The sequence below is a fragment of the Squalius cephalus genome (genome assembly GCF_949319135.1).
Source record: "Squalius cephalus genome assembly, chromosome: 1".
Lineage (NCBI taxonomy): Eukaryota > Metazoa > Chordata > Actinopteri > Cypriniformes > Leuciscidae > Squalius > Squalius cephalus.
Window position 1 is genome coordinate 8,059,041 of NC_137122.1, and position 22,692 is coordinate 8,081,732.

The 22,692-nt window shown below is 37.2% G+C and overlaps 1 protein-coding gene and 2 long non-coding RNA genes across 3 annotated transcripts; 1 reads left to right on the forward strand and 2 right to left on the reverse strand.

Moving 5' to 3' along the window:
* The first annotated feature begins 5,781 nt into the window (after positions 1–5,781).
* Positions 5,782–14,685, forward strand: LOC307163611 (uncharacterized protein). Its single transcript, XM_079879734.1, has 8 exons — positions 5,782–5,876; positions 8,090–8,404; positions 8,494–8,850; positions 13,210–13,284; positions 13,521–13,549; positions 13,641–13,715; positions 13,857–13,925; positions 14,038–14,685. The coding sequence occupies exons 1-8, from the start codon at positions 5,816–5,818 to the stop codon at positions 14,092–14,094; spliced, it is 1,038 nt and encodes a 345-aa protein (XP_079735860.1). The 5' UTR covers positions 5,782–5,815; the 3' UTR covers positions 14,095–14,685.
* A 1,770-nt stretch (positions 14,686–16,455) lies between these two features.
* LOC307158918 lies at positions 16,456–17,907 on the reverse strand. The gene is made up of 3 exons (XR_013821308.1): positions 17,691–17,907; positions 17,174–17,280; positions 16,456–16,508 (listed from the first exon to the last, which is right to left on the reverse strand). It is a non-coding gene; the product is annotated as an uncharacterized lncRNA (long non-coding RNA).
* Positions 17,908–18,874: 967 nt separating this feature from the next.
* Positions 18,875–22,250, reverse strand: LOC307164052. Its single transcript, XR_013822199.1, has 3 exons — positions 22,167–22,250; positions 19,903–19,997; positions 18,875–19,362 (listed from the first exon to the last, which is right to left on the reverse strand). It is a non-coding gene; the product is annotated as an uncharacterized lncRNA (long non-coding RNA).
* Positions 22,251–22,692: the final 442 nt, after the last annotated feature.

Here is a 22,692-nt window from a genome sequence, read left to right on the forward strand (position 1 = left end):
AGACAGTTAAGTTTAATGTTTATTTATTAGGCCTAAACCACAGTGAGTAAAACAACATTTTTTTGAAATACTGAGGCAGGCTCAGGCTGCTCGCAACAGCGTTCGCAAACGAAATGAGCAATAGCCTACAATCTAAAATTAAATAAAATAAATCAAAAACAAACTTGCAGGTTATCTTACCTAAAAAATGCAACACAGAACATGGCCATTCTTTTTTTCCAGTAGTTTCCAACAGTTAAACGAAAATAAAGTCCAATCAAAGGAAAAGTTAGAACAGTCTCTTACAGAGCATCGTGGAGTACAAGAATAGCATCCACAGTGGAAGGTTTTAACCCAGTCCTCCTCTCTTCTATCACTCTTCCCGCTGCGCTGAAGACACGTTCGCTGCTGCGATTTTTCTCTTAATATTCTCCATTATTTGCACATGAGGTGAATCGTGGGTTGCGCTGACGGGAAACCTTCTGTGTGTGTGTTTGCGTCAGGGTTTCCGTTGTCCGGTAATTGCCGGACATTGGCCTAAAAAAAAATGAAATGTCCGACAAAATTAAATCTCTCCGGTCAAATTGTCCGATTAAAATTGTCCTAACTAACTACACGAGACGCGACACGTGATAAAAAGGTATCTTTTCCATGTTAATCAGAGTTGTTGTCCTAACCAGACGCGACGGCCACACGCGACATAGAAACGGTTTCTATTTTTCTGCAACGTCGCGCTGGAACATCAAACACAAAGTGTGGCAATGATAATCTCTGGTAGGCTACTGTTTATGTGCTTTATTTAATGTTTAAAGCGTGAAATGTGACTTTGAATACAGTGGCGGCTGGTGAAAAATATCTTAGGTGGCCCAGATAGCAGACCAACATTGAATCTACATTGAATCAATGTTAATGTATTAACCAAAAGATCATTGAATCAATGTTGAAATTTAACATTGATTTTTCATCAGGTTTGCACCCTGAAATAATGTTATTTCAACGATGAAAAATCAATCAATAAAATCAATATTATTTCAACCATAATTAAATAACTTATTTAACATTGAATCAACATAGAAACAATATAAAATAAATCTTGCTTTATGTACAGCAAGATTCTATGCTAGTTTATCATGCTTGTACTATGCTTGAATTTTTAAATGACTAGAGATTTCAGACAGAGACCATGTACGGTTGCATTTAAATATGTTTTTAATCAAAATGTCATTCAAAGTAAACTACATCCTTCAGTTTACAAGTAAATTTATTTATTTATGCCCCCAAAACTGAACAGGAAATATCACATTCAGAAAAAAATTGCATTTCGTGGTGACAAAGACAAAAACAGCGCAGTACTACGGTAAGAAAGAATGAAACATTACTCTGATAAATTTTTCAAATTCAATTTTATTTAGCACATTTAGAACAGACCAAAATGCTTTACAGAAGAACAACATTAAACGATATAGCATGCATTAAAAAATAAAACAAGATATAACATGCATTATAAAATAAAAAAAGATATAACATGCATTATAAAATAAAACAAAAACAAGAGCAACATAGCTAAGTAACCATAAAACAAAAGAACCAGAACAGAAATCAGAACTCAGATATAAATTAATAAAAAAATAAATAGCTTGCTATTATTTGAATACAAAAAATAGATTACCCATCGTACACGTCGTCTTCCATTTGCGTGCCCAAAGAACTCCCGCTTCTTTGCACCTTTTTTAACTTCAGGGTCAGTTCGCCCTAGAATGAAAATGAACAATTTACCCGGTCCCACGGCGTTTGGTAAAAGACAAATTGAAATTCAATATATTATTAGGGAAAATCCCGGCCGTTGGTTTGTGTTCATGTTACTAATAGGCCTACATTTAACATAGCAGTAATTCCGACTCACCCAGGAAAAGCAAACAGGTTGTAAGAAATATAGATAAATAAAATTGAGAAATGAAAGATTAGAGATTTAAGAGTAACTTACCTCTAAAAATCACTTTGTCGTTGCCCGAATGCTTCGTCTGTCTGTCTGTTTCGCGCTTGAAATCTGTCATGCCGCGCTTGAAATCTGTTGACCGTTATGCAGCGCTTTGATCTGATTGGTTGGCAACCAATGTTAGGATTGTCTCTAGGCAACCAGTGGAGAAATTTAAGCTGACCAAAAATCAACATTGATTCAACGTTTGTCTTTTCAACACTGAAAAACATTGAATTATCAACATTGATTCAATATTATTTTAACATTGAATTTTCAACATTGTTCCAATATTATTTTAGCATTGATTTTTCAACATTGATCCAATATTATTTAGCATTGAATTTTCAACCTCAACCAAAATGATGATTCTGATGGAATTTCAACATTTAATCAATGTCACCTTGCTATCTGGGGGGGCTGTCATATTCAGCCAGTTTCAATAGTCTGGTAACCATGGGAGTATTAGGCCTACTTTCTGCCCTTGGTATGTGTATTGTGCTTTGATGTTTATTTTGTTCTATTCCTTAACCCAGTCCCAGTGGTTCTCAAATTTTTTAGAGTTGTAGCCTACCCCAAGAGGCTTTAATATCCTTCTGTGTACCCCCACTCTTCAGTCACACCTTTTTCAGTAAGGGACCATATTTGCCCCCTTAAATCGATTTTTTTCACGTGCATTTTTACCTTTACAAATACCTTTATAAAATAAATAATGCTTTGAATTAAAAAAAAATGTTAAATAGATAAATATGCAATGATGGTAAAAACGAAGTGATGCTTTTAAATATTGAATTAAAACCGCCAGTAGGTGATGAGTCATCGAGTCATTCATTCAGTAACGAAGCAAGTGGCTGTATTTATGAATTAATCATTGAATCAATTCGTTCACAATCATTGCTTTGTGCTGCAGTTCTGCTGTGGCTTTCATTGGCGCTATTCATTTATTGTAAAAATACTGACAACTGTGTTGAAAATGAACATCACTTAATATTAATTTTTCGTTTGTTGAACTGTTGTAAAAAAACGCATGTCACATTCGCAATCGTGTGGATCTTCATATAATGTGATCAACATTAAACACGGGAACTCACACAGGGTATGTGTTTGTATCGAAGAGAGTTTGAATCTTATATCTCCATGCTCATCCTGTGTCTATATTTGTTCTTCATGCTAGTAAGTGCTAACTTAAATCCCTACTTTTACAAAGGTAACGTACATTGTTGAGAACGGCAGTATAGCGCGATTTGCTGAGGCAGCAATCTGCACGAGACCTGTCATATAGCCTATACACGCTGCTTAAATGCAGGACGTTTTGACCGCAAAAGATGAGGTCATTTGATCATATGTCATGTATTTACAGCATTTAACCTAAGAGAAATGCATGCTCAGTTTAAATCTTATTTTAAGATGAGGTAGTAGCCTATTAACGTTAAAGGAACGGCAAAATTCAGCATTTTGTTCCCGCACCCCCTCCTGTCACCTCACGGTTTGAGAACCACCACAAACCCACTTTGAGAACGACTGCCTTTACATATCTTTGTAAAACAAATAATAATAATAATAATAATAACATTACAAATAATTATTAGTGTTACACAATTTAACACAAACTGCATGATACCAGTGCTCTGTGAAAAAGTAAGTAATTATTTAATGCCATATTACAAGACTGAAGCATTCTTACACAAAAACAAACAAATTGCACAAACTTTCCATTTGCATTTGAAATTTAACTCAAAAAGTTTAGTTACTTTCTCAGACAGGTCCCTCACTTCGGTAACTGTCCATGTTGGATCTGTCCCTGTTGTTTTAAAAAGTAATCACGGAAAGCAAATCAAGGCATTAGCATGACCGCATCCAGCTAGCCAGGCCGATAGACCGCAGTCTGATGGAGATAGGCGCGCATGAGCGCGTGCGCGGGCGGGCACGCGCAGCTTGGGGCGCTAACAGAAGCGCCCCTAGCTGACTAGATTTGAGCTCGCTGATTGGCTACAGTTTATGTCAAACATGTATATCTTAAATCAGCAATTGGCTAAGCTGCTCCACAGACCTGCCTCTCTGGGGCGATTTCTCCAGCGCCCCAGAGCTGATGAGACGTGCACGCAGGTGGAGGAGACGTGTTGAAATAGCAGACATTTTTAATTTCTATCATATTTCTCACATATACTGGGTGTATTTAATATCTTAAACACAAATACTGACAATTTGTATGTATGATTTATGTATGTATTTACTTATTTATTTAATGAGTGTGGCTCATAAACTGTGGTCTGGCTCATGGGGGGGCGGCGCCCTAGCGCCCTCTATTGGCCAGCCGCCCCTGTTTGAATATCATTTAGTGCTCCAGCTTTGAAGCTGTAAAAGCAACAATGGATATAATTCACCTCAGATCTTGAAATTAAACAAATGGAAACATTAACGTTAAAACTGTGAACAAACAAGTGTATTCTTTGACAAAGAATGTTTTAGTAACTCAGTAGCCTATGTATTTTTTTAAATGGTGTAATATTTGTGAATGTTATTATGTAGCTACTTATCCATTTTCTTGCGAGTGCCTCAAGTTTACTCTCTAGTCGGTAGTCGGTTAAAAAAAAGTGATCTCTAAATTAGGCTATTATAGGCAGTGGACTAAACGCTACAGTTAGCCATCTCATTCATAGATAATAGATATATTTCTTTTTTCTATTTTTTTTTTTTAGGTGTGTGAGGCGAGTAGGCTACCTTATACGTTAAATTTCGGTTCATGGATGATAGCTTAACGTTAGCTCCAGTTCAGGCGCTGGCGCCTCCATGTCGTGATTATTTATTGTCTGCTATATTTACTTTTTATTTATTAAATCGAGAAAATTGGATAATGAAACACTGATTAAAATTAAGATACAATTAATACAAAACGAAATTCGTTTTTAAAGAAAGGCTTTGTGCTTTCTGTTTGAGGTCTCTGTGGAAGTTTTAAAGCAGTCTTTTAGTGCCGCTTTGAACGGTCTCGACGCGTCCGTAATGGAGAACTGTAAGATGGTAATATTATTATTATAAATAATAAATCGTGTAATAATCCCGCCCCCCTAATTAAGAGGCGATATCTGACCGGCATATCATACAAAAAAAATGTCCGGAAAACGAAACCTCTGCCGGTCAGTTTGACCGGCACCATTTTTTTCTAGCGGAAACTCTGGTGTGCGTGCGTGAAACTGTCATGTCAATCATATGTCAGTGTAATTATAAGATTATGAAAGTTATGAGGTTATGAAATGTCTATGTTTGTTTTTCTATCATCGATGTCAACTTCTCAAATTTTTTTAATTAATGTCTAAAAATATAAAAAGACGGATAACCCAAAAAAGGCCCGAGGCCCGGCCCGCATGTGAACTATGACGTGAAAATTGGCCCGAAGCCCGGCCCTAGGGGCGTGAAAAAGTCGGGGCCCGTCGGGCTCGGGCTGAAATGCAGGGCTCTACTTTAGTGTCACTATAGCAACTCTAGTTTATAGTCTCAAACAGACAACAAAGCCCGTAGCCCACGCAAACAAATCTAATCGCGTGCACAACTCCGCCCACAGAAACGCTCTTAAAGGGGCCATGTCACTTTTACCTTGTCTTACCTTTTCATTAATAATGTAATAATTGTATTTCTAGATTTTAACGGCATGTGGGAAACTGCTAAAATAAAGAAGTGAGACTAACAGTAATTCTCTCGTGTGCAAAAGTAGCCAAAAAACTGTCTAGAGCAGATGTGTGTTGAGACAGTGTGATTCACTCATTTGATGAGATCATAGGAAGTTACCCACAGGAGGAGCTGATGATGTTTAAAGGAAGAGCTGTAACTATATATAATGAAGAGGAAGACTGACAGAAACACAAAATGGCTGATAAGTGTGATCTGTGTCTGCTGGGACTGATCATTCTCTCTTCACTTCTCACAGGTAAAGAAATCTGTATTTTCTCTAAAGACGTTTGCTTTACTGTTTTCCACCCCCTCTTTCTACCACAATGACCATCTGTAGTTCCTAAAGGCACAGAGGGGCTGATAGTGATCACTGTAGGCCAAGATGTGTGTACTTCAGGGGTCGAAGAATTGTCACACATTTAGTACCGTGGGGGAAGTTGTAATTATCTGATTGCAGTGACGTGCGGTGATGTCTTAAAGAGGCTAGGCACTGAGTTATGAAAGATTACCTGATTTATTGTTTAAAGGCTAATAATACCAGTAAACATTACGCACAAGCGCGGCATATCAAGAAATGTACAAATCAGGATGTATATCGCGTGTATTCTCTCAGTCTCTCTCTCTCTCTCTCTCACTCACACACACACACACACACACACACACACACACACGCACGTCACACACACACACACGCACGTCGCACACACACAAGCGCGGCACAGGCACACACCGCGAGTAACAGTAGTTTATGTCCACTCCACTCCAGCATTAGAATGCAACCATTCTTAATCCTTATTGTTGCACAGCGGCCAAAAGTAAAAGTAAAATCACACACCGCTCAATTGAATATGAAGTCAAATGGCTTGCATTAATTCAACCATATTTATCAATTCAATATTAAGCCCAAAATAGTTTTTGACTCACCAATCGGTAGATTATTTGTAGCCTACATCAAATTCATCCGCCGCCATTTCCTCATGAAGACGTCGATCGCAGCTTTGTAAAACTCATCTTTACGGGCCTTCAGTTTGCACAGTCTCTGGCTCTCAATTTAAAACATTTAACTCTCTGATGACAGCCTTTTAACTCCGGTGCTGTCATTTTGGCTTTGAATTTGCCGCGGGGATTAGGCATGTAGGCTATCTGTGGTGTGTAACGTTAATGACGTTAGCTGCGCAAATGTCCAGTAATATCTTGATTTTAATTGGTCCATGTCTGATATGTTACGGAGATGTTACGGGCATACCATATTTACGTCCAAAGGCACAGCAGAGTTGTGCTTTTTGACGTACATGTTAAAGAATACATGATCGAAGTGCGCATGCGCAACATGGGTTTTTCGCTTGCCGTCTGCAATGAATGGACAGTAAAAGCACTGCTTATTCTACGATTTGTTTTTTATTTGATTATGCGTAACTGCTACATTTGTCATCATAACGTCTAAATAATTGGAATAACACACATATTGCATATAAATCACAAGAATAAACAGTAAAAATACAAATACAAGTTTATTATTTAATAAACCATTTTATTTTTGAATTTTGGCAGGGTAGGCAGTGCCTAGTTTGCCTACCCAGACCGCACGTCACTGTCTGATTGGTCAGTTTGAACATTTCACATTTGGGTTTTAGTCACATGGTCAGAAAAGGATAAAAGAAGATTGTAACTGTCTCTTTTATTCTTTGGGTCCCTTTCTTGGGTCTCTCTCTCTCTCTCTCTCTCTCTCTCTCTCTCGGGTAACATTTTACATATATGCTGAGTACAATTATTGGTATAAGTTATCATCTCATTTCATTTATTTTGTAACTATTTTAAGTATAACTATAACCATGTTGTCAATAAACCCTTTCAATTACAACTAATGTGCTAACTAGTTTTGATTTGGTATTGACTTGCTATATAGTATAATAGTGCTATCTATTGCAATACAATATCGTCACTCTCTATAGCAACGCTTTCCACATATTAATCTATTGTAACTGCGCTTATTTCCGTCGTTGGTATAAGTGGCAGTGGGTGGAATAGACAAGAAATGTACAGTTTTCTACAATCTTGCTGACAATGTTTCTTTGGCCATTTGTCAGTCTTGCAGGAAATCCACCCTAACAACATTTAGTGGAATTAGTCTGGAAAGAGTTCATTTGAACATGCTCAGTTTATTCTTGCACACATTCACGTTGTGATCTCAGAGTTGTGTATTGATACACACAGATCATACTGTATTATTCCTGATACTGGACATAGTGTCACTCAAACATCTGATGATGAAGAATTATCTTCATATTAAGAGTGTGTCAGTGATTTGAACAGCTCTCTGATAAAGACTAATAGTTTATTCTGGAGAGTGTGTGTTTGCTTTAAGAAAGAATAAAGACTATGATTTAAAACTTCTGCTTTTTATGCTGGTATGTTTTATGTTTTAATTTATTAATATCATAATGATCACTGAGATATACTGTGTTTCAGGAACCAGTGGAGTGGATGAGAATGTGTTCATCAGTTCTGGTGAAAATGCTCGTCTGTCCTGTAATAATGCTCTTTCTGACTGCAAATCAACTACATGGACCTACTCTAACAGTCATTCAGCATCAGTTGAACTGATTACTTTAGGGATAAAGAATAAAGACACAGAGAGACATGAGAGACTGAGTCTGGAGTCTGACTGCTCTCTGAACATCAAGAACGTCACAGAAGAAGATTATGGATTTTACACCTGCCGACAATATGTGAATGGACAGAAACAAGGAACTGATGCACGTGTTTTTCTGCATGTTCTTCATGGTAATTTTATGATTATGTGGTCAATTTAAAATTCTCCCTGTAAACTCAGATCATGATTGAAGAGTCTGTGATTTGTGTCTTGTGTTCAGTTTCAGTGTCTCCATCATCATCATCATCATCATCATCATCATCTTCATCCTCACAGACTGAGATCAGTCCTGGCCGCTCTGTGACTCTCTCCTGTCAGTTGTATTTATATACTATACTCTCCTGTGATGATCGGGTCCGTTCGGAGGGATTTGAGCTGTTGTGGGTGAATCAGGCTGGTGTTGATCTGAAGACAGACTCCAGATATCAGATATTATCATCATCAGATCAAGATCACTGTTTCATCATCACTCTGACTACAACACTCCTGAATGAAGATAACAACAGAGAGTGGAGATGTCAGCTTACTCACAGAAATCAACTCGAGACCTCAGTCAGATACACTGTCAAGTATTCAGGTGAGAAAACAGTGTTAGAAGAGCCTCATAATGTCAGTAACACTAAGGTCTATCAGTATCACTGAACCAGAACAAACTGAGGGAACAAAAGCTTCTTTGACTCTCACAGAAGAGTAACTCAAAGCATTGCTTCAAACTAATGAACTGCAGTGAAGTAACAGTCCAAAACGTGATGCTGGAAATAATAAAGGAATTGAAACTTGACAGCAAAAATATTAACTTTTTTTTATGTAATATGATGATCAAAGTTAAAATATGGTTATCTTGAGTGTTAACTAATCAAATTATGACTGTCATATTCTACAGTATGATTGTCACATTGAGTTGTTGTTTTAGTTTCATTTCATGGACTTTTATGGTGTGTCCCAATTAGCGTACTTATGCATATTCTAGGACATGTTTAGTATAAACAGTGAGAGTAGTGTGTTCATATAACACTCCGGTTCTTTCACTCGATTCTCCCAGAAAGCAGAAATGACATCGCTTATAAAAAGCTGGTGCGGGATTGTGCACTTCACTTTCACTTTTAAATAAGCGTCAATTCATTATTCGCAGGGAGTTTGATTGACATGCGATCTGAGTCTGACCAATCAAAATCCACCATTTTTGTCCGACAAAGCAGTCAGGAGAGTTATAGATTAACGTCGGTGTATTTGAACTTGGCTTTAACTGAGGCAATCTGTCACGACACATTAAAGAGCCACAAAACGGTAGGCCTATTTATTGTTTAATTTTCTTTGACTGACCAAATTTGAAAGTTGAGACTTTGTTTCATATTATATATGGCCTGCTCGGTCCTGTCTGTTAGCGCGTTGTCAGTGTCCTCTATTTTTCACTGCTTGAGAACATGGGTTGAATCCAAAATCGCCCCCTAAACCCTCATTCACTAAGTTAGGCCTATTCCTTACGTTAGTCCACTAACACCGTTCACTTGAAGGAGTGAATGAAAATGAGTGAGCGAATTCGGACAGCCGTTGAGCGTACATAAGCTGTACACTCGTTAATGGAGCGCAATGTGGGATTGAATAACTTAAGTGCACTCAATGACGTCCACTATAGAGCTCGTGTGAATTGCACGTATAAAATGAAGTTAACAAACATCCTCGATCCATCAGGAAACGCTAGCCTAGAAATCTAGACGCACCCTAGCGGCAGCAAAATGTATTTCGCAGCCAGGTGGGTCTAGCAACTCTCAATAGAGAGCCTAAGTCCCTCCCCTTCCGGTCGACCACCATGGGACCTTATTTCGGAAAAATATTGTATGGTATTCAATGGCGAGAGACAACAAATATTTTGATCTCGTTTGAATTGTGCCCTGATTTACACATATGATGTTTGTCAATTTAAAAGATACATTTTAAAGTCAAGAAAGTCGCAGCTTGATGTAAAACTGCTGAGGTATAAGACTGTGAAAATACGTAATTACAAAGACTACAAACCCAGAAGGCGCACATGCGACGTCATACCTTTTCTCTCAATGAATAAAGCTAACTTTACTGAAGCTAACGTCTGTCATTTTTTCTATAGTCTTACATTATAATCGTAACGTTACGCTGTCATGCCTGAGTGTTTTGAGCCAGAATACACACATACGAGCAACGGATCTTGTGACGTACATAGTGCGAGAAGAGAAATGTAGTTCATTGAGCTATTTTCACATAAAACTAAACGTTACTCTTCTGTTTTATGACAAACTGCGACTTTCTTGACTTTCATAATTACCTTTTAAATTGACAAACATCATATGTGTAGTTCAGGGCACAGTTCAGACGGAATAAAAAGATAAGTTATCTCTCGCCATTGACTTCCATACATATTTTTTCCGAAATAAGGTCCCATGAGCCGGAAGCGGAGGGGCGGGACTTAGGCTCTCTATAGACCTTCTAGCTGCAAAAACCTAAATTGGGTCAGGCCAATCACGTCGTGTATAGAGTAGGCGGGGGCGGGCTTAACATATGACGACAGAGTTGCGACGGCTGCCACTTGAAAACAAATGACGGCTGCTGGAGAACAACGGTCTTTCTAATCGGCTTTGGCCGCGACTCTGGAGGACTAGGAGTTAAGTTTTTCTTCGAGAAAAGAGCATAGAACGGCACTTAAGTCATTCTTAAAAAAAGGAAGATGTGTTCGTCGTTTTGCCGGCCAGATATGGCAAAAGTTGAATCTATCAACTAAGCTCTGCTGTTGGGAAAACGCTCTGGTTGGTTTAAGCGCTGTTCTATTGCGTGCAGAGGGAATTTGAAAGACAGCCGTTTATCCCGCCCCTCGGATTAAACCGCGTCTATGGTGAGTTTCCAGACCTAACATCTTGATGTAGGTCTGGCTTTCCAGGCTAAGGAAACGCCACATAGGTCGCTGAATTTCACTGCGCTTCATGAAGAGTTTTTCTTTTGCGTGAAGAAGCCGTTCGCCGGAGATGTCTTAAAAGATAGCGGAGTGCATTCATGATTATTAGTCTACCGGTATAATAATCCTCCTGGACCAGCCGCTGCTGACAGAGACACGATCTGACACGCATCACATTTCCTCACAAATCTCTACGTTCATTTAGATTTTTATTTAAATCATTTAAGGGTGTATTCACACCAGGAAAGTCCGATAGTTCACTTGCTTTGGTCCGGACCAAATACAATGTTGATTTTTGTTTTGTTTGGTACGGTTTGCTTTCACACTGCTCTTTTTGCAAGTGAACCAAAATTTGTAAACACAAATGTGTGCTATGGTCATCCATTCATTGGACAGGAATTCTCAAGCAGGGAAAAGCAGGAAGTGCAAAAACAGTCTCAGCATGGAGATATTTTGTAATGCAATATTTGTTATTATACTGATTTGGTGTTATTCTCTACAAACGCAATATGAAGAAACTAATGAGCATCATATGATACAATGTCATCTTAAAGATGTTGTAATTAGGATTTTGCAAAGACGAAGATGTGCTGCAAGACGGGTCTGGCGGAGAGAGCATGCTCTTAACTGATAAAGTTCAAACATTATTAAAAACAAGTGAACAGTCAGTAATAAAATAAGAACAAATACACAAATTACAAGCAGAGATAAATATTAAATAAAGTTACAAAGTCTAACAGTAGTATTCAGGTAGGCTACAGAAATTATTCAGCCTAAATGTAAAATAAAACTATTTGTTCACTGAAGAAAATAAATATAGTTTCATCTTTCCTAAAGTTGTATTTTGTTATTTTATTAATCTTAATAATGACACAGACAACAGTAGGAATATTGGGTGTCTGGGCTAGGGGAGACGCGCTTGATTCCTGGCTGCCGGTTCCATAGTGAGATCGGCTCCGGCTCGGCCAGAGAAATTTTGGGCGCTGCGGCATAAATAGTTTTTCCGCGTGAGAAGTACAATGTGTGGCGGGAGTGCGTGACAAAAGACCGAAATGAGTGACTGTCACACTCAATGCGTGACACTTGAGAGCCCTGTATATATATATTTAACCTTAAAGAAAAAAAAATAGTTATCTCTGCCTACATTTTGTTTCTGTCTGACCGGAGAAAGTTTGTCCTGCCATTCACCTCAACAGATCAGATGAAACTGAAGAGAAAATGGCCGACTTCACTTATTTTTTACTTCTAATGCTCAATTCGCCTACTTATACTACGCCCGAAAAGTATGTACTCTTTTTGGGAAGAAAAGGTGCATACTTTTGAGTGTGTAGCAGAAGAGTAGACAAGCTTTGGGACAAAAACTATCACGCCTCTTGATCACTTGGAATCCAGTATGGAGCTGATTATAAATTATACATTTGTTTTACACACCATTATATAGGCCTGTGTGTATGTTTGGGCTGTTGGAGAATTTTTTTTTTTTTTAAATCTAAATAAAAGTCTAATATCATACTCTATATAGAGTTGTGTGGTGTGACATGCTTCATGCCGCAATGCATGCTGGGAGCCATGAGTTTTATACCAGTGGTTCTCAACTCCAGTCCTCGGGACCCGCTGCTCTGTACATTTTGTATGTCTCCCTTATTTAACACACCTGAATCAGATCATCAGCTTGTTAAGAGAGACTCCATGAACTGAACTGAGTGTGTCAGATAAGAGAGACATACAAAATGTGCAGGGCAGTGGGTCCCGAGGACTGGAGTTGAGAACCACTGTTTTATACTATGGGTGGCTCCCAGCATGCATTGCGGCATGAAGCATGTCACCATTGTCGATGGCTTTTGTCTTTGTATATAATTGTCCCCATTCATCCTTTTCAGCAAAACCAGGCAAAAACTCGCAGGGTCATTGGAATAAAAACACAGGTACATAATCACAGTGTTTTGTCTTTGTCTATAATTGTCCCCAATCTGCCCTGTCCGTCTCTGACTCTGTGCTCGATCTCTTCTTCAGTCATAGTGATTTCTGTCGCTGCAGTCGCTGTTCTCCTTCTTGCTCTTCTCTGGCTGATCTGCAGAAAAAGAGCTGGTGAGTTTTCAGATTTACTCCTTTACAACAATTAAAAACAGTTCAGATGAGCAAACAAACACATCATGTTCAGACTGTAAGATCATAGAAACATGAGGATTATATGAAATTATATGAATTATTATTCATTTTAATGCTTCAACAAAATCTGACTGTTGAAAAAGCTTAATATTCTGTCTTTTGCACATGTGTGTTTGATCATAAATACTCATATTTCATGAGGCACTTGTTTTCAGATAATAAAAGAGGGACTGGCGACTCTGCGGTGAGTTCGGTAATGCAGTGATTTAGATTTGATTACTGTCTTTAAAGCTCAATAAAGTGTCATTCATGCAGTTTAACTGTTTGTTCTGAAGGTCAAAGATGAGAATGATCATAAAGAGACGTATGAGACGATCAACATGTCCATTCCTCCCGCTGCAAGAGCCAATGTGAGTCCACTAAATCATCAAACACTACGTTCAATAATGTGACTTATTAAAGGCTTTTGTGTTATTCTACATATTATAGTGAGAGTTATGTCTGTTATGTGTGTTAAACTTGACTCTCTGCACGTTTGCATTGATGTTTAGGAGCAGACAGATGATGTGACTTATTCTGAGGTCACTTCTTCCAATACAAAGCCAGTAAAATCACTCAATGTGAGTAGATACCAGCACATGAGTTTGACTCTCAGATAAATGAAGCTCATGCTCTAATAATAATAATAATCGCTGGGGTTCAAACATTGATGGACAGAATCTGTTCTTTCAGGATCATGATGATACAGTGACTTATGCTGCCATCAGAGGAAGAGAAGATCAACTGTAGGATGAACTTTACGCCTCTGTGAACAAGAACAAGACCTTCACAAATAAACATTAATGATACAGATCATGAGCTCATCATATCAGAAGCAGACGGGAAGATTTCATCTCTCTGGTGTTTGGAGGAATTATATATTTGTGTGTGAACGAGCAGATATTTGTTGAATGTCCTGTGAATATGAATGAGATTTATTGTGAATCATCATCTGGTCAGAGCACAGAATCTCATCTATATCATCACAGCTACAGTAAAGTTAGAGACTGAAGCCCTGATGTGTTTTCATACAGGCCAGACTCAATCTAGTGTCTCTCAAGCCTCTTCCATGACTGGAGTCTGTTTATCCGCTGGATTTCTGTCTGAAAACCTTCATCTTCATGCAGAAGCTCATGCTGAAATGATCCTCTTGCTTCAGCTTGTATATCAGCTGTTTCTTCTACTGAGAATTACATCAGTGTCTGCTCGCATTATATTGTCATAAAATATCCTAAAATTTGACTTTGCAGTGTGTATATGTGTATATGTCACAAAATTAAATGTCAGTTATTTCTTTCTATTTTTCACGTGACAATAAAGAGCATGAAAAATCATGGGTTTAAAGAAAACTTTGTGTCTCCTCCATTCCTGTAAAAACAGACGTAATTAAACTTGCTCTTGTTAGCTGAAAAGTTTCAAAGTTAGAATTCACGTTTTAAATGAATACTTGTAACATAAGTACGTTTGGCAGTAACTACAAAGCTATTTGAGGAAAAAAACATATTACTTATTTTCAATTTAAAAAAAAAAATAATGACAAAAAAAAAGACTGACCCAGGAGCTTCTGAATGATAACAGCACTAAACACTAGACAAGAGAGTCCATTACCACACTCTGAGCTACAAGGAAACGCTGAACATTTCGACACCATGTTTCACAGTCTCTAGACACTTCCTCAATGTGGAATTGACTCTCTTTTGCAGCCTGTCTCTAGTGGCCAGTCGATGAACTGCAGTTTAAGTTACTTCTGTATCGGCTTCACAAGAGAGACCGGAAGGTTGCCGCCTTAAAGGTACATATCTTTTTAACGGAGAGTGATTTCTATCAGGATGACTCTGAACCAGACAATGTGGGAACAGACGATTCAGAACAGGACTATGTCTTGGTCAATATTACAGAAAACAGGAGTATGTTTGGCAGTAACTGCTATTTTAAGGAAGAAAAAAAAATATTACTCATTTTTTTTCTTTTTTTAAAACAAAGAAAAACAAAAAATAGGGGGGACCTAGGATGATAACAGCACTAAACACTAGACCATGAGAGTCCATTACCACACTCTGAGCTATAAGGAAACGCTGAACATTTGGACACCATGTTTCACTTCCTCAAATCTGCTTCACAGCTTTATCAGCGCTTTAACCTGTTCTGAGAACAGAGCTATTCTCTGAACGTGTTCAAATCATCCTGCAAAATCACCATCATCTGGAAATCACACTGAATGCTGCACTTGAAGTCCATTTCAGAGTCTTGCATATCTGAGCTTTCTCTATTCTCCTGAGTAACTCTCTCAGTTAAATGATCTATAAGAGATCATCTGAGGTTTTGCATATGTGATAGTCCTATTTCTCTTGATTTTGCAGATTTTAAACACACATAAACACTAACATTTTACATGAAGCATTGGCTTTATCACATTTGCTGTCGATGAATAAATGATGTTACTGCCATGATGGTGTTGTTCCAGCATCTACCAGCAGAGGGTTGATGAGATTATTCAGTCAATTCCTGACCCAATCCCAGATGAAAACAGTGAGGGTCAGGCACTTTTAACCTTCAACAAAATTGATGAAGAAAAAAAAACCTTGAACAAAACTGTCTTCACAAGACAGATGTTAGAAAAAGAAAGAAAGAAAGAAAGAAACTTTAGAGTAATGTTGCTGTCAGAGCATAAACAATATCTGCAATATGAATAAGTTACAACGATCAAAGTTCAAAGCAAAGGGAGACTTTTTTTTTCTTTTTTTTTACAGAAATCACTTTAAGGACTACAACAAACAACTGGTGGGGACTACACAAGCTTCCTCCTGGGCTAGTGACATCACTAACCTTAACACACACACACACACACACCTGAAAAACTAAATTCATTGGGATCAGCCTGATGTCTTTTGATGACAATTATTATGGATGTTGGGTTATCCGTAAAATAAATGTTGTTATGGGGAAACAAAACCACCGTAATAACTTACCATTAGCATGAATACACTGCAGTCCACAGATCCCAACTGAGCTGGAACATCCTGGAAAAAAAATCTAAATGGAAAAACTAACATTTTATTTATACACTAAAGAGAGCAAAGAAATCAAAATTGTTGTAACATAAAATCAATACCTTATTTTTAACAAGCTTCCAAGATCCCGGATCCATCTTTATTGCAATTGAGCTTAAAAAGAAGGGGGAAAAGTTAGTTATTTTATACACACGAGAGAAAGAGATGAACTGAGACAGTAGCACACCTGAACTAGGGAGCAGGTGTAATTTATTTTTTAAATGCCACTGTCTATGCCTATCTAAAGCCAGAGAACAAAGTGTTGAACTGAACCACTGGACTAATATGTAAAACTTTGAAGCCCGGTTTCACAGATAGGGTTTAGATTATGCCAGGATTAGGGTTTAGTGCAATTAGGACTTTTATAAATATGCCTTAGAAAAAACATTACTGTTGTGAATCTTAAAAGAAACAATGGCACTGATATTTTAAGATACGCAAGTGTAATTTGCTTTCAGTTAAACATGCATTTTAGTCTGGGACTAGTTTGAGCCTTGTGTGTGAAACTGGGGGTGAATGTTATATGGAAAAAGTGAACAGTTCCAGTATATTTTGAATAGATATATATAAAATAATTATATTATATCTGGTCTCATCTGGTGATTGGGTCCCATCCAAAACATGATCAAACTAAGAAAATAAACAGACACTGAAATGTCAAATTTTCGATACAATCTAGAATTTGTATAAAAAGATAAAAAACAGAATGCCTTTTGCCTGCTTTGATCAAGACAGGATAGAATACATTTGAACATTATGTTCCTTATGTGAAAACATACCAGTGAGTTTGGTTGGTTTTGCAACTGGAAATCTGGGGTTTCCTTCCTGGCACGCATGTTTGTCCATCCCCAGCAATCTGTGTCAGGCTGTGGTGAACTTGGTGAAACTACAAAAAAACAGAAGTTTAGAATATGGTGAAGTAATGCTGATTAAAATGGTGTTTTGTATTAAAACATAAGTTAGATCATTTGGGATATGTTTTGTTGGCGTTGCACGTGTATCATCAAGGCTGAGCTTGTCAATTCCAATAAATCAGCATGAGCTTTATTCTAATCAATAGATTAAGTTAGCATGTTAACAAACGCTAATATTTAATGATAATGGTAAAGTAGTATTTGAAGTTAATGATAGCCCCTCACAAACCAGGAGCACACGGTGCACAAGCTGCGTTTCTACAAATGATTAAATTAACCAATTCAACTTAAGTAGTCACAGATACACTGTCTCTAACATAAAAGTTAAACTCCAACGCACAGAGCAACAATTATTTATTAATCTGATAATATACGAACTTACCGAGCCAAATACCGCCGCCATTACTGAAGATTCGCCGGCGCCACCATTGGCTGCTGTCGCTTGACTTCCAGGTAAATGTGATTGGTTGCTACTACGTTGGACGATACTGATTGGCTGCCACGAAATAGCAGGTCCCTCCTAATATGGCAGGGCTTCCGGCTGTCAACGGCAGCTACTTCCTGCTGCCAGCTGCCGATTTTTCGCTGAACCCCCTCTCCGTTTTCATGTAAGTGCCATATATTTTCCTGTATATGCACATAAATGTGAAATATATGTAAGACGCATATATGTATACATGCATATATGACGCATATATGTATACATGCATATATGACGCATATATGTATACATGCATATATGACGCATATGTATACATGCATATATGACGCATATGTATACATGCATATATGACGCATATGTATACATGCATATATGACGCATATGTATACATGCATATATGACGCATATGTATACATGCATATATGACGCATATGTATACATGCATATATGACGCATATGTATACATGCATATATGACGCATATGTATACATGCATATATGACGCATATGTATACATGCATATATGACGCATATGTATACATGCATATATGACGCATATATGTATACATGCATATATGACGCATATATGTATACATGCATATATGACGCATATATGTATACATGCATATATGTACTTATTTCTATAGTACATACTTTCACATATATTAGGGATACAAATCTTATATCTGAATGCCTTGAAATTAAATGCCTATAGTTGGAGATTTTGTCTGTTGAGTGAATACCAAATATAGTATTTTAATACAATAATGCAGTGTTTTCTTTGTCATTTTTGACAAATACATCCACAAAGTACCATAACCATATGCCACAGCTTTAAAAATGCATCAGCATCACATGCATGTACACTGTAAAACTTTTCACTGTAAATTTACAGTTAAATACTGGCAGCTGGGTTGCCATCCACATACTGTATTTTTACAACACTAGTACAGTAAACAGCATTTACAGTACTCCACTGTAATTACCAAATACAGTATATGCCACATTTTACATTATTAAACTTGTCGACAGCAATAAATTGTATTTTTACAGGGAATATTGCTTTTATTATTACATAATTAAAATATTATACTTTAAGGTTTCATAAGAGTAGTCACACTAGGAAAAAGAAAACAACATTTTCTGGGTTTTAAAACATTTATTTAGTTAAAATGCCATCTGTGAACATGTTGGCTGAATTACTTTTTAAACATAAAATGCAATTTTAACACTTAACAACAAACAGGTAACAGTTAGCACTTAATTAAAGGAATAGTTCACCCAAAAATTTAAATTAGCCCATGATTTACTCACCCTCAAGTCATCCTAGGTGTATATGACATTATTCTTTCAGACGAATACAATCAGAGTTCTATTAAAAAATGTCCTGGCTCTTCCAAGCTTTATAACGACAGTGAAATGCTGTTTCTTTTTTGAAGTCCATAAAAGTGCAAACGAAATCCCATTCAAAGTCTGCAAGTTTTCGCAGAAGTGAGGAAACCTGTAGGCTTACAGTGGTGTTCTTATTTTGCACAACTTGGCCAGTTTTCTTTGAAGTTACTTGTCCTTTCTTTGTTTTTGATCCACGTTCAGGATTGATGTCAAGAAAGCGTCTAAAAGGCAGAAAAAAACAACAATTAAATATTATTAACTGAGTGTATATATTTTGACAAAGAGAGACAGCACAAAAGCTGTCTAAAACTGAACAACATGGGAAAAAATAAATAAAAATGCAATGTTGGATGTTGTGGAAAAAAAATGCAATGTGATCAATAACTGATATTTTTTCTGCCCTGGTAAAATACATCAACTCAATGTGTCTGTTTACATGTGCACTGTCAACTAACTAAACTTTTGGAAGTGGGGTTGCCAGATTTAAAGTTTTATTCTACAACTTTTGTCTACTCATTACCCAGCTCATTAACAATATCATGCCCTCATCCGGTGCCATCAGAGTATCAGTGGAAAGGCAGTCATAGACTCTCCGTTTATATAGAGCACACACTGCCAGAATCCAGCCCAAACCTTTGTGACAGAAATAATTTAACTTAATTGCAAGCCTTGCAATGTTTATTGCATATATGACAACATGATTTACCAGACTAAAATGCATGTTTGCACCCAAAAATTTTAATTCTGTCATTATTACTCACCCTCAAGACTTTTGTTCATCTTCGGGACACAAATGAAGATATTTTTGATGAAATCTGATAGTTTTGTCCTTCCATTGATATCAATATCATTGCAACTGTCAAAGCCCAGAAAAGTGGTAACAACATTGGTAAATATATAGCTACAGTGGTTCAACCTAAATATTATGAAGCAGGGTTTCTGCACATTTTTTAAAGTCAAATTTAAGGCTTTTTAAGACCCGAAGAAATCAAAATTAATACCATGCATTAGGGGTGTGCAATATTGACAAAATATGTCTCGATCGATATTTTCAAAGTTTTCTTGATAATAATTAGATAACATTTTACTGATTGTGTTTCTGTGCTTGGTGCCATGGCTTGTTTAGGCCTGTTGACAGCTGACTGACAAAGATATTCATATTTTTCATATTCTATGCAGTGGTCAGTTTACAGCAGTGACAGAAATTAACATTTTTTATTAAGGGGTAATATTTGCCACCTTAAATTGATTTCAAGGGGCATTTTCACCTATATATGGACATTTGTAGATGTTTCAACAAGATATCTTTCACATCTACTGCAGTCAGATTCACCAGTGTTCACTCTGAAGGAATCACTCACATGGCTGGGCACTTGTATGACACATCAAGGATGTTAAGTAGGGCTGTAACGATACACCAAACCCACGATTCGGTTCGTATCACGATTTTTGACCCACGATTCGGTTCGTATCACGATTTTTTTGGGGGGGGTTTTAATAAAAAAATATTTTTATTAAAACAACATTTTTTATTAAATAACATTTGTAAAACCTTTATAAACTGAACACCAAAGAACAAGATTAACTATGCAAATTATTAACAATATAAATAGCCATATATAAAATAAATAAATAGCCAAAGCTATAACACTTCTGTTTTCTTTGTAACAAAATACTGTTGAAAAACAAACAGAACTAAACTCCATTGTGGTGATGATTCGAGCATGTTGAAAATTCTCCTTCAATCAAGTTCTCTTACATTTACAAAGTAAATTAAATGGCTACTGTTTCACACTGAGGTAACTGAGGCTTACTGTCTGTGCTGCAAACCACCCATCAAACCTTCCAAGTTGAGGTAAATTGTGTTTTTTCTTGCTTTTCCCCAGTCTTAAAGTGAAAAAGTAGTATTTAATTAAATACATTTATGGTGAGATTACTACATTTTATTTAATTAATCGCGTTTATTGTCAATCTGTTTTCATTTTGACCACGAACCATGCGCTGTCACTTTAATTCAGTGCGTGCAGCACAAAAGAAATAGACTCGTTGCGGAAGCGATCTCTGCACTGCTGTATACGCACCGCAACTGGAACGGATCGACGGACGGCAACCGCGTGCAGTGTGAAAGCTCTGACCTGTTAACATGGGTACGGAAAAAAATATGCACCGCATACGCACTGCAAACGGAGTATGTGTGAAACGGCCGTTACTCTGAGAGTTGGAAGGGGTGTGTCGCGATTTTGCCTTCTCACATCGCGAAACAGGATCGTGGATCTGAGTGTCGCGATTTCGATTTCATATCGCGTATCGTTACAGCCCTAATGTTAAGAGGCTAAAAGCAGGTTTAAAACTTGCCCCACTGAAGTCAACAGGGTGCAAATTTTAAAAAGAGGATAACACGGTGTAGGCAACACCGATTTCTGTCGTTGTTCTCTGTACTGACAGCACTCCAAATTTACACAAAAATGAGCTCAATGTTCAAATTGACCGGAGTTCTCCTTTAAGGTTGCACTAGTTACATGGATTATTTAAACAATGCTTTTACTAGCTTTCTGGGCCTTAAAAGTTGCAAAGACGTTGCTGTCTATGGGTGGTTCAGAAACCTCTCAGATTTCATCAAAAATATCTTAATTTGTGTTCTGAAGATGAACGAAGGTCTTACAGGTTTGGAACGACATGAGGGTGAGTAATTAATGACAGAATTTTCACTAATCCTTCAACTGAAAACAACTTGCACTGACATATCTTAAAATATATGACTGCCACTGTTTTATCTCAAGATGCACACCAGTAATGTTTTTATTTTATTTTTTATGATACATTATTATAAAAGCTGCTTAAATACCCTAATTTTATTAAGGCCTAGACCTGGCTTAAGCTAAGACCTGTATGGAAACCAGGGCCATATTGTTCATACCAGTAGTCAACATAATAAATACTGTCAAGTCAAGGTTAGTGACACAATTCAGTCTAATATATATATATATATATATATATATGAATGGCAAATATGCCAATGACTAACCTCTGAACAAACTCAAGGTGCTGCCTCTTCCTGGTACTGCAAGCTGAAGTTATAGGAGGAGGCAAACAGCGCTGCCAGGCCAGTGATGAAGTGGCTGTGATCCTTCACACTCACCTTGACCTTCCAAACTTAATATCCAGCACTGGTTGCTTAGAGATTGACCTGTAATGGAATAAAAAAAAAGAAAAAAAAGAATAAATAAATAATATTAATAATTAAAATAACTACTGTGGGTTCCACTGTGAACTGATAACACCTTCTAACTTCTTTGAATTAGGGAGTAGTTGTAGGACCATGGGATGGCAATCAGGAATAGGCCTACTACATTTGAAAACAGCATTAGGAACATGGATTTTCATGTGCTAGCAAAATTCTGACAACGATTCAAAAGCACGATCACAGAACTGACAGAATTTGACAGCATTTTTTTTTTACCACATAGACTATAACTGTAACACTACTTAAAAGCACTTACATTAACAATGGCCATCAGATTACAAAGCCTAAAACGAAAAAAATATATATC